General features: G+C 35.3%; 1 protein-coding gene across 1 annotated transcript; it reads right to left on the bottom strand.

Moving 5' to 3' along the window:
* Positions 1-7,098: 7,098 nt before the first annotated feature.
* fgf6a (fibroblast growth factor 6a) lies at positions 7,099-12,529 on the bottom strand. The gene is made up of 3 exons (XM_028794425.2): positions 11,462-12,529; positions 10,544-10,647; positions 7,099-8,373 (listed from the first exon to the last, which is right to left on the bottom strand). The coding sequence occupies exons 1-3, from the start codon at positions 11,799-11,801 to the stop codon at positions 8,197-8,199; spliced, it is 621 nt and encodes a 206-aa protein (XP_028650258.1). The 5' UTR covers positions 11,802-12,529; the 3' UTR covers positions 7,099-8,196.
* Between the last annotated feature and the right edge of the window lie 419 nt (positions 12,530-12,948).

The following is a 12,948-nucleotide window of genomic DNA, read 5'->3' on the forward strand; positions in this document are numbered from 1 at the left end:
CATTTGTTTGTTGCAAAATTTTTGCCCATTTTGGGTATACAAAGTGTTACTTTTATCCCTCAATAAAATAAAAATGTTGACACCCCAGCTACAGTAAATCTGCTTGGGTCTTGCTCTGACATTCCAAAAGCATGCATATGATGTTAACTGATAACTTGAAACTACACAAGAATTGATTAAGTTTTAGTGCTAATGACAGAGAAAGAAGAAGAACAGAAGATGGCTGTCCTTAATTGAATTGTGTAGGTGGCCTTCAAGTTGTGTTGTTTAGTTTAATTATTAACTATAAACTGGTCCCGTATGAGAAGGTGTGCACATTTTTTTGAGGGTACCCTTTGATGAACTTACACCTCATCCAATGTGCTTGATGTTGCCATGATAGACATTGAAATCTTGCAAGCATGAACTGATATGAAGGTTGGAATATGGATGGAGAGATTAATATATAAAGAAATGTCTTTGCTTTTTGTATTAGTATCTAATGTTGAGATATTAAACCCTACTTTAGGCTGCTTGGGGACTGTAAACAAGGCGTATATATGTGTCCCATGTGATAAAAGGACATTCGATTTGGGTTTGGTTTCCTCCTCACACCCAGTGATATTCTGAGAACCTGAACTAGATCAGCAGGTTAGAAAATGAAGACATGGATGGATTTCAAAGGCTTTGGTCTAGAAATCTGGCAATGATAAAAAACGAAAGAATGGTCTAAAATAGCTGCAAAACCTGTAAAGTTATCATTAAGTATTATCTATCTATCTATCTATCTATCTATCTATCTATCTATCTATCTATCTATCTATCTATCTATCTATCTATCTATCTATCTATCTATCTATCTATCTATCTATCTATCTATCTTGTTAAGTTAAGTTAAACCTACTTTACTTAAAATATCAAAGTGCCATCCATGAGCCCACTATAGCAACTATGGTCGACGGATTACGTAGTTTCAAGCCCAAATAAGCTATTTTTAAAGCTGTTACAGAGGACAGTTAGTTGGGTGGATTAAAATATTTTGACCTATTATCTTGAAACCTCTGAAGGTTCTTTCTTACTAAAAAGTATATTAAAACTTTGCTTATCACCTTATTTAAAATAATATTTCCACTCTTTAAATGCAACTCAGGCTAAAATATAAATATTTAGTCCTCCTTTGATGGCAAAATGTTGAAGCAACATTATGTTTATGAAAGAAGGAATGATTAAAGAGGAGAAACATTAGAATATGGCTTATCTCTGCACTGTTGGGCTTTTAGGGAAAAGTAAAATGCATTTTTGGCTGGATTAGATGTAATGGTCACTTTTTGGCTTTCTTCATCTTCCCATTCATTGCAGCAAACCATTCATTACATCCTTATAAATGTATCCATGACATATTGTACCACAAATGGCATGGCAACAGAGAGATTAGCATTACCACCTCACAAATAATTTTGGACATAAAAATGTACATTTACTTTATTAACAATATTCTAGTGCCAGATCAACAGCTATCAATATGGAGTTTACCTGTTCTCCATGTGTGTGTGTCGTTTTTTTTAAAATCTCTGAATGCTACAGTTTTCCTCCTACAAGTGTGTTAGTTAAATTGGTGATTCTAATTTCACTCCGCGAGTGTACGTGTGTGAACCCTGTGATGGATGTTCTCCGCCTCTACAATTGATTTGTGCTTTGCACTTGATGCTGCCAGGATAGGCTCTGCCGCTTGACACTCTCAATTGCACAAAGATGGTTTGTGAATGTTAATGTTGTGATTGAGAAAAATTTCCTTTTGATACTGTTGCAAAGTTGGAGACCTAAATAATTAAAGAAATAAGGAGTAAAATTCAAACCATTTTTAGCCCAGACCTTAGAAGTCTAACCTAACATTGCATTGTAATAATTTTGATTTGTAAAATGCCATTTGTGGTTATACAGTGGCACAGTACTTTTCACTGATGTCTCATGCGATTTGAACTCAGTTGTAATTCCTTGATGGAGTGTCATGAGTATGGCGCCTGCATGTTCTCCTGGTGTTCGTGTGAGTTTCCACTAAGGGCTTTTCTCTCATAGTCCAAAAATGGGCTGTCTGGATAATTGTTGGTTTCATTGATTTTTCTAAGAGTTAGCTTGGACATGCTTGTGTAATCGGCAAGGAGCTGCCAATAGATTCTGAGCTGATTCCCCAACTTATACCTTGCAAGGTTACTTCTCTTTAGCTCACTGAAACCTGAACCAGTAAAACAGACAATTGCTTCATTTCATTATTTTCTTGTGTGTGTCATAAAGTGACTTGTTGTGGTGTTCTGTGTGAAAGGTGCTTTAAAGATAAGGACTTCATGTATTTATTTAAAGATTGTGCTGCAGAGCTGTTTTTTGATTATAACTTCTAATGGACCTTGTCTTCTACAAAAGATTTTTCTTCCTGAATTTTATATAGTAATTTCCAACAGAGATACTGCTTCTTTACTCCACAAACCAATAATACAAAAAAATTTCAGGAAACTGAGTAGGTGATGGATTTTTCATTTACTTATGATTGCTTTTGAAATAGAACAACAAGAACAAGCACCTGGCCCACAGTTTGTTAAAAAAAAAGTTCCAAGAAAATGAAATTAAAGAAAACTGATAAATGAACTTTCTATATCCAGAGGGATCTGCTATTCAGCATTATTTAGTTAAAGCAAGAAGGAGGTTGAGGTCTACGCTTTCCGACCAGGGCTCTTCCAGATTTTCTCCTAACAAGTGATCTTTATGTCTTATACACCTACTCTTTTGTCTCACTGATACGATGTAAATATACTTTCTCCATGGGAACATCACTTTCTTTGGTTATTTTTAATGCATGGAAAACATAATCAGCACATGAACTTTAATTTAGCCCCGGGAGTAGCTATTTAAATACATTGTCTGTCCCATATTTAGAATAATGTTGTGAAACATGCAGGCGGTCCTGTGGAAATGAAAGGTTTTCCATGGAAATGTAGGAAAGTCAACAATACAGTATGCTTTTATTTAACCTAACACATTTTTTTTCAAGAGAAAAATGTTACAGTGAAATAGATTCCTTTTCAATGCAAATGCCAAAATTAAACCATGGACTTGACCACAATATGTAGAAGGTCATAACGATTTTAGCTCATTTTTCTAAACATGGTTTTCTCATTACAGGATCATAAGGTGCAGTATCAGGGCACACTAAGATTACGCTACTTGCTTGCAATTTTATTTTGTTCAGCTGGAACAATCCTACACATTTGTTGTCGTGTAGTGGGAAAATAATTACATTATTTGAAATTAAAGAAAATAAAATTTACATGATACAGAAAAAATTAAACAGATTTCCATGATACGAGAGCCCTCAATTTACACTACTTATAGAAATCACTGAACTTCAGTCAGTGCAAGCACTTTAGTCACTTTTGCTTTTCCGACTAATTTGTATTACACTGTCTTTCATTTTTGCATTATTGTTTGTTGAGTAAATGGGCCGTTGAATAAAATGTTTAGTTTAAGCACTTAATTTATATTGTCGTTTCGTTCACTGAATTCTGTCGTATGTATGTTGTTAATAATTCAAACTAATACTAAAGCTTCTCAAGGGAAAAGGTTAGTTAGTTAGTCAGCTATTGTCTCCATTCTTACATGTAGATTATTATTAAGATCAGATTAAAAATAAGATTCTTTGAACATTGCAGTTTAGGAGTGAAAATGCAGTTTATGGTTTTGATTCTTAACAGAGGACTGTTAAATTATAGCACAAAGGTATATTCCATTAGCAGCAACAATTTGCTTGTATTTATGAAACTGACTGGAATGAGAATCTGTTGCCATTGTGGACCCACGTTTGACACCCGTGACATACTCCAAAATCCATTCAATACTCGAAAACATTTGATTGCAGTAGATCATCTGAAATTGAATCAACTCAATTAAGCTCTTCTTTTCAAAATTAGCTCTAAGGAACGCACGGGCCTATTGCACTGTTTGCCAATTGATGAAATGTGGTAATCATGGGAATTCTACACAAAAGTCACTTCCTTAAATCAAAATGACTCTGACCACTATATGTTCAATCCATAGAAAAAGTGCTTTTTAAAAATAGATGCTGATGTATTGATTCCCAAAAGGAATTTTACTTATTTCAGAAACAACTGCACACAAAGACAATGCAAAACAGTAAAAAAAAGCCAAAAATAATTCCATAAGTGTAAGATTCAGAAGTATATAATTATAATAGTGTAGCGCAGACCCGGAGGTTGTGAGTTCAAATCCCACTACTGACACCATGTTACCACTTCAGCTATATGTGTACCAACATGAAAACCAATTGTATCTCAAATATTGTAAATTGGCTTGGATTAAGGCATAGCCTCGTAACATTATGAAATATTCTCCATATGCCACTGTCTTGATTATGACTATCTGAGATAAATATGACCATGATGGAGGGAGTATCTATATTGTAAAACATTTTTCACTATGAAGTAAAAAAGAACTTAGCTTAGCTCACCGTGTTGGACTGAGCCAGTGGCTTAAGGTACTTCACTAAAACATGTCATGGAGGTAATGTATAACACTAGACTGAATGCTCTCTTAATTTTGCCATCATCTTCTTTCTGGCACTGCCTCTGGTAACTCCGGGGCCTTCCTGCTCACTTTATTCAGGTAGCTGGCCTCCCCTGAGCTGGTGCAACCCTACCAAGACCTCAGGGTGGAGCAAATAGTTTATGTTTGTTTATATTTCATATTTTTATGAAAGCTTTTGCAGTTTTCTTAGCAAAATCAACTGAAAGTATAAAGTAAAATTGTGTATGTCTTCAGGGTTATTTTTATTGATTAAACAAAAGGTAACTGTTTCCTTTAATATGCAGCTAGAACAGGACTGTGCATTTGAATAAGACACATAAAGTAAGTTTGTGATAAATAATTGTTTGTCAATCAGACATTAAAGAGGACCATCCTCCTTCATGTAAAGCTTTATTGATAATTAATTAAAATCTCATCGTAAACTGAAAAGAAAGAAAATTGATTCTTTAAAAGCAGAAATCCAAAAAAAAGACATGTTTTTACAAAAAGGGTCATTTTTAATTATGTTAGTAATACATCAGACTGCTGTGCACAGCACATACGTATAAAAATATAAGGAAAACATTTTTTTTTTCAAGAAATGAATAACCTGGACAATTGTGTTTCCAATAAATTTACAATCACAATTATAAATCAAAAAGTGAATCAGTAGATGAGGTATATCTTAAGAAAATAAAAGAGACAGAAGGAAATTAAAAGTAGCACACATTCCTCACATAGGAATAGAAAACACAGATGAGGTATACAAAGGCTGCTCTCATTTGTAGATACACAGATTCAGTTATAGTATCCTGTCTACATGTTATCAAAGTACAAAAAAATAAAATAACATCAGGAATGGACCCCTCTACTCTAATGTAACTGATTTAGGAGAAATTGGAGCATGCTATTAAATTGTGTGCCGGCATTAATGTTACCTACTAAATATATGCCAATATAAATATTTATAAATTCATAGAGTTTCAAGAAAACATTTATTTGAAAAATATTGTATTAAATTGTTTCAATATGTGTTTTTTTGTGTTCAATTCATTACCGCCATTACTTTATAATAAAAACTGAAAACCTTATCTATTTACCATATGGTTTATAATGCAACATCTGATAAGTCCACGCTTCTCCAAATAGACTTTCACATGCCACCCTGGTGTCTATCAAGGTCACTTCATCCAATTTAAAAAAGAAACAAAGTTGCAGTTCTGCGCAAGACAGGTTTTTCTAATTCTCTGTGCATTTCCTCTATCTGCTTATTGTTCTTTACCCTCTCTTCTATGCACCGTCTTACAAAAAGTGGCAACAATGCCCCCGAAAAACGCTTTTTATGGTCATTTTTTTGAATTTCTTTTATGTGAGGTTATGTAAAAGCTGCACACAGAAGATGTTTTTCAAACGGTTCTACTTTCCAAATTACCATACAGTTATTTACATCTTACTGTTAAGTGATACCTCGCAGCTCCCACTAGGTCTCAATGGATTTGGGGTGTCAAATTAACCTTTCAGTGCCTTTCCTTGTTCTCACAGTATATCTACAAAAGCAATAAATGTGTAAACTTTAGGGAAATTGCTTTTTTATTTAAATTGAGCCTTTGCACAATGATTAGGCAGCAGCAGCAGTTCTCTAAAATTTCATTTTTGTTTATGGATTTTTTTTTTAATTCATTCTGCCATTTTCTCCCCACTCTCACTTTCTCTCTCCCTTTCTCCTGCTATGAAAATCCAACATATTTATACAACCACTAGTGTAAGGTAGCACAGTGGTTACAAAGTGCTGTTTCATGGATATAGCGCCCTGGGTTTCCAGTCCCAAGCCAATTCACCTTCCTTGTAGAGTGTCTACCTGGACACTCTGGTTTTCCTCCTATATCCCAAAGATGTGTATATTGGTTTGATCAGTGTTTCTAAATTGGCCCCATGTGTATGTGTCAGTGAACATGCCATGCAATGGATTGGCAGCCTGTCCAGGGTTTGTACTGTCTTGTTCCTGCTGCTTCTGGGGTAGGCTCCAGCCCACTGCTCCCACTAAAATCCCCTGCCCCTTTCCCATGGAACAAGGCTGAATCAACCATGATATTATGATGGGACCAGTAATGAACAGAATACCTAAGGTTCCCTCTTAGGATTTATTTGCAGAATGCATTCTCAAAATAACCAATATATAAAATAAGGGTTAAACAACAAAAGATGCACTTTATTTTCAAATCCTGTTTCCCTTAAATTAAACCTGTTCTTTAACAGACTCATTTGAGGGAATGTAAGTGCCAAGGATAATGGATGTCATCAAACTTAAAATGAAGTGCTGTACTCATTTATTTTCTTAAGTAGTCTTGTAATGTTGAGGGAGCTATAGTCTATCCTGGCAGCAGAAGACACAAGTAAGTGTCAACCCTGGATGGGGTGCGAGTCTATCAGAGACGCCTACACACATATCCTCACAAATCTGCCCAACTTAGCGTCACCAGTTAACCTAATCGCCATATCTTTATAGATTAAAAAATCACTTCAATATATTCTTTAAAAAGTCAGAAAAATGTAACAGATAACAAAGATGTGCCACATTATCATTACACTCTTCTTCACTATACCGTATACATGTTTCCAATTCTATCCAGCTTTCCTTATATGTTTACTTCTCTTTTGTTAGTTATGACCAAACCTGACTGTGCTAACCCTTAAAGCAAAAGAACGTGCATAGCTTGGACACAGTCCTGACCTTGGACTAAAAATGGTTTAAATGGGAGAGGACCCATAACTACAAGAATTTAAAGGCTTCCATTGACCGACATTTATAATGACATCCGAAATAGGAGTCTTCTCAGATATTTTGGAAGGAACCTACACCAAGCATGACTAGCATTCTTGCAGGGTTATATAAACAATGAGATGTGCATATGGTGTGCCATAAGTCTTTCCTAAATAAAAAGGAGTTTTTTTGTTTTCTATCAAAAGAAAAACTATTCTGAATGTAACACAGAGCAGCCTTTGCATGTAACCATACATTATGTATTTAAGGACACATTGTTCTCATCTTGTTTGCAGCAATTTTTCTTTATTCCTGGCATAAAATGTTTTGATGCACCCATAGTATCAAACCCTGAATTAAAAATTGCTGTTTAATTACATGGCAACCAAAAATTTGATTTGTAAGTGCGGTCTGTTTAATCAGATTCCAAAGTGCTATGAAATAAGAGTCCAAAGGCCTTGTCAGTATAAGTTTGGTGAAACAGAAATGAAGTGGCATTCTTCATGATAGCACTGGGAAATTTCTGAATACCATACCATCCTCCAAGGGTTTTAAAAGGCACTGAATTCCACTGAGTCTGTCTTCATGTATCCTTGTCAGGCAGAAGGCTGCCATTTGAGGTAATAAAAAATATCCATTGCACGTCTAAAAGCTAAAGATATTTGTCATCCTTTATGGCAGGGTAAAATTTCTTTAGCAGTCATGGCAAGCACCCATATGAGAATAGACCATTCGGTCCTTTTTAAACAATAAGCAGCAAGTGGCATAGATAAGAGACCTCATACAAATAGATCAAACCAAATATACATATGATGAAGTGATTTTCTTTTACCTGGGAGAATATTCACATGTGCAAATTAGTAGGTAATCAATGGATGTTTTCCTTATATTCTTGGAAGAAAATGTGTCACTGTCATTGAAGGTGAGGCTTTACTTCCTTTTTTCACTCTTCCATGTTTACTTAATGCGATATATGAGCCGCTGTACACTGAAGATTCATAGGCATTGTAGTTGTTTGGTAACAAGGTTTCTTTGAATTTGCACTCATCTTGAAAAATGGCCTGAAAGACAGCAAAAAAAATGGCCAAATGAAAAGCTTTACTCCAAAGGAGAGGGACACCTTTTTTTCTAAAAGGCCTCAAAGGGTAACTTCATAACAGGTGGTGCCTTTCTGTCTCTCTCCCTCTCTTTTTCTCTCTTGATAATAAATCTCTGCTAATACCAAAAAGTCTATGCCACCTGTCTGTGTAATGTATCGGCACAATCGCCACCTCAGCTCAAGAGTAGCATTTGTGAGTTTCTGAGTTATTCAGTGGCTGACATTTTGTCATCAGATTTAGCTCTTAAGGTTTAAACTTGAGCGTAAATATTGCACCATTATTGAATGGTATGTTTTACTGTAGTAGTTTATAATAAAAAAATAAAATAGAGCTTAAACAATATAAAGAATTTCTTTATGTATATGAGATGGGTACAATAATAGAACAGTCTTTAATCATTGTAATTAACAGGTCCTGGATCACCTGTCCATTTCAATTTTGTACGTTTTCACCTGTCAACATGTATATTCTCATTTCAGCCAACATCCCAAAGATGTAAATATTGGAGCAATTAACTTGTTGAGCGTGTGTTAATCTAGTCTACAGTCTTGTCATCTTTTAACAGAAAAGGTGGATTCCAGAAATGCATGGATGGGGGAATCTTTTTTTTTTTTAAATAAATATCCTTTACAAACTTGTACAATGACTGAATACTTTAGATGCAGTGTTGCAAAAAGACCTACTGATGTAAAGAAGCATTATATAATATTTGTAATTTACTTATTAATGGAAGATATTATAAAGTGTTACTGATATATACAGTATCATTTAACAACATGTTTAAATATGCATGAAATGATCATCTTTTAAGCATTATGGAGTATAATACTTAAACCACTTATCAATGGAAGTTGTTCTATGGTGCTACCAATATATGTATTATAAGTTAATGACATTTAAAACTTTTGAATGTACATTAAGTAATAATCCGCAATTCCAATGACGTGTTACTGATACATGAATTGTCATTTAAAAGCATTTGTAACTTGTGATCATGTGTGAACTAATAATCTGTTAAGCATTATATGTTTGTTAATAGCCTACTAATGACAATTTTTATAAAGTGTTACCAATATATGAATTCTCATTTAACAGAACCATAATTATTGGAATTATAATCTGTAAGCCTGACAAAATGTTTATTAATGACTTGTAAATTGAAATTTATAATAGCTACAGCTGGCATATATGGATTCATTACTGAACAAGTTAGGGTCAGGTATAAACAAATTTTCAAATAACACCTTGATACATTTGCCATGTACCATACATTTTATAAGCTTCAGTCGGTCCCTAAGGGTAAAATGAAAAACAGTCAGATCTTTCATTAATTCTATATTCTTCAGGAGGATGCATAGCTTGTCAGGTGCCCTGAACAGTAAATCGAAGATATGTATTTTTCAAATTTCACTTTTGTGAAACATTTTTAAACATTCATTATTTTGCATAGTGATCCCTTCCTTAAGCCCATAACTGTAAGGAAAGGAATTGAGTTTCCAACGTTGTAAACCTGGACAAAATGAGTTTGGTAAAAAGATGGATAAATGTTTGAATAGCACACATAGTAGATAACCTGTGCTTGCTCTGCTGCAATAAAAATAATTCTCAGATTTTTGTGCACATAGGTAAAAGAAAAAAAAAACTGGATAGTAATTGAGAATATTAAAGAACAGACTATGGGAATCCTAAACTGAATATTTTCAGTTTACCTGTGTTATACACCTATAAGATGAAGTAAAATGTCCCCTCAGCTATCCATTTTCATACTCACATATCCAATCTAGAAGTTGGGAAGGGGATGTGGCAACAGAGATGACCCTAGTCCACTGCAGGACACGCATAAATAAATATGCACCAGGGCAATTCAGAGTCACTAATTTCTTTGAATGGAAAGGAGCTCACATCAACATATGAAGAACATTTATTCTCCAATAAGAACTGAAATGAAGCCACATACTGACAGAGAGAACTGGCTGCACCACCTTGCTGATAGAACAATGATGCCCTTTCGTATTAGAATCTCAGCATTAAAATTCTCTGCATTACTTGGTATTGTTTCAGAGATATCATACATGCTAAAAACTATTGGTTATCATTAGATGTGGGGCGTGAAAGTAGATGGGTAACCTACCGTTCCATACAATCTTCCTTTGCTATTCATTGCCACAAACAAATCACTTTTCACTCCATATAAGCTAACCACTCCTCGTTCGACTGTTGAGATTTCCAACAAACCTAATTAGAAGATAATGGTAAATGTTATTAATATATATGGAATTTATGCAACAATATCATTACATTATATTTTTCACCTTCGCTTTTATATTATTCTTAAAGCTATCAAAATCTGCCTGTAATGGTATAGATACTGTATATATATATATATATATATATATATATATATATATATATATACATACCTATAATGTATACCTCAGTATTTACACAAATAGTTATGAGTAAAAATACACACATGTACTGTACACACTATAACCACACAGTTAGAAATTCTGCCATTGTGACAAAAACTACAATCAGAAAATTAAAGTCAGTTTTCAATTATTTACAAATAATACATTTAAATGGCTTTTTTTGCATCACTGTTATATATATATATATATGAAAAATATTACTGTTGCATTTCTTGAAAAATACACATATTGAAACAGGAAGATTGACTTCCATTTTTTCAATTTCATTTTAAAATATGTGAGTTTGTCTTCCCAAAAGAATGACTGAAGCACTAGTTCACTTGCATCTAGACATGCATTGCCTCCTGTTCCTAGGCCTCTGAAGGAGGCGGTGTAAAAATAAATTGGCATCTAAATTTGTCCTAGCATTCATGTCGTGGTTGTGCCTCAAAAGATATTTAGCACTGATTGATACTAGTTTTTAATAGATTTGTCTTTTGCTTTAGCCAACATCCAAGACAGCCTGCATCCAATTAAGTACTGTCAAACATATGCAAACTTTCAATTCATTACACTAGTGACTGACTGATCATATTAAGTGGCATTTATCACATTACATTGCTGGATGTGTAACTCACTGTACTGGTTTTCAGTGTGTACACCATTTATCCTTCCATCTGGGAGGACCTGAAGGTGAAAGCCGATGCCCACATTGCAGTAAAGCCTCCTGACTCGCTTGATTCCCAGCAAATAGTCACTTTCCCAGTTCAGGTCTGATTTCTCCCCAGAGATCCCAAGAATGGACCTGGAGAACAGAGTTTCCCATCTTCTCTCCAACAAAGTGCCATTAGTCCTGCTTGGAATTGGATATGATGACACAATCCCGAGTAGCAGCCCCAGAAGTACAATCCTATACAGCGTCCAGTGAGTGCTGGCCTCGTAGGACATAGTGATGAGCGGCCTTTGCGCAATGGCCATCCGGTTCACCTTCTGGGCACGTGGTCAAAATTAATGGCCCTAAAAATACCGCCCTTCTTATTTTTCTTCCTTTAGCATGTTGGCAGTGGCTTATTTTTGGAAGGCAGATCAGAGTGTCGGACATGAAACTAAAGCCCGTGAGCAGCGTTGAGAATTGCGAGTGACCAACGGAGCTTGTGATGGAGGTGGCGCTGACCATGTTTTGCAGCCCCTTGGCTCTCTGAACTGACAACGCCGACGGCCGCGGAGGGTAGCCTTATCACCCGTGCCGTGTACCCAGATCACCATCCATCCATCCACGCCTGTGTGACGTCACTCGCGTTTCGCCATCTCTCCAAAAGTAAATCTGCAATCCAGCAAGAAGTGAAGCCCCTGGTCTGCAATGCCAAGTCTTCGAGTTGTTCAGATGTGCGCCTTCATTCCACCAGTGAGGTGGGAATTCAGTTTCATTGGATGGCTTTGTGTGATCATGGGATGTGATGGGGTTTTTGACAGCACCCAAATTGGTCTCATGGTCATATGTCTAGCGAGCTGCTTCCTTATTTAGAAGGAAGGTGTAAAAACAGTGCAGAAGTCACCAGAGAGCAATGATAATCCTGTAAGCTACTTCCTGCGCTGCGCATTCAGTGAGTTTACATTAGGAGACGTAACTTCTGTTCAACCAGGCACGCAAGCATTTCATTATGTGCAACGTTCAGATTAAAGCGAGTGATGGCCACTGCTTTCTAAGTGTTTAGGTCATTCAACACCTCATCTTAAATAGGACTGCTATTGCTATCATTACTAATACTAATAATAACAACAACAAAAAACAAACATAATGATAGTCGAGAGCTACTCGAGAGTTTTTAAACAAGGTGTCAAAATATATTAAATGTAGCTATGACTATGGATAAACCTAATAGTTATGAAGGTTAATATTACGTTTAATCAGTTGTTAAGGAAAAACACTTGAGCCTAAAAATTAAATCGTCTCAATCTGTCATCGATCTGACCTCCCGACCTGTTCCTGTTGACTTAATGTTGACGCTAAATAGAAATTAAACGAAAATCGAAAAGCACTTTAAAGAAGGAACAAAAGCGTAATTTCATATTTCTTGTAATTCTCTTATAGTATGTCATTTGCTTTATCAACCTCTATGTCTGT

This window comes from Erpetoichthys calabaricus, chromosome 1, assembly GCF_900747795.2.
Source record: "Erpetoichthys calabaricus chromosome 1, fErpCal1.3, whole genome shotgun sequence".
Lineage (NCBI taxonomy): Eukaryota > Metazoa > Chordata > Cladistia > Polypteriformes > Polypteridae > Erpetoichthys > Erpetoichthys calabaricus.

Bases quoted from the DNA above. Each gene is read 5' to 3' on its own strand.
- fgf6a (XM_028794425.2), bottom strand. From the start codon at position 11,801: ATGGCCATTGCGCAAAGGCCGCTCATCACTATGTCCTACGAGGCCAGC. The intron at 10,648-11,461 runs GTGAGTTACACA...TCTTCTAATTAG, and splicing joins ACACACTGAAAACCAGTACA to GTTTGTTGGAAATCTCAACA. The intron at 8,374-10,543 runs GTAGGTTACCCA...GCTGTCTTTCAG, and splicing joins AAGGAAGATTGTATGGAACG to GCCATTTTTCAAGATGAGTG.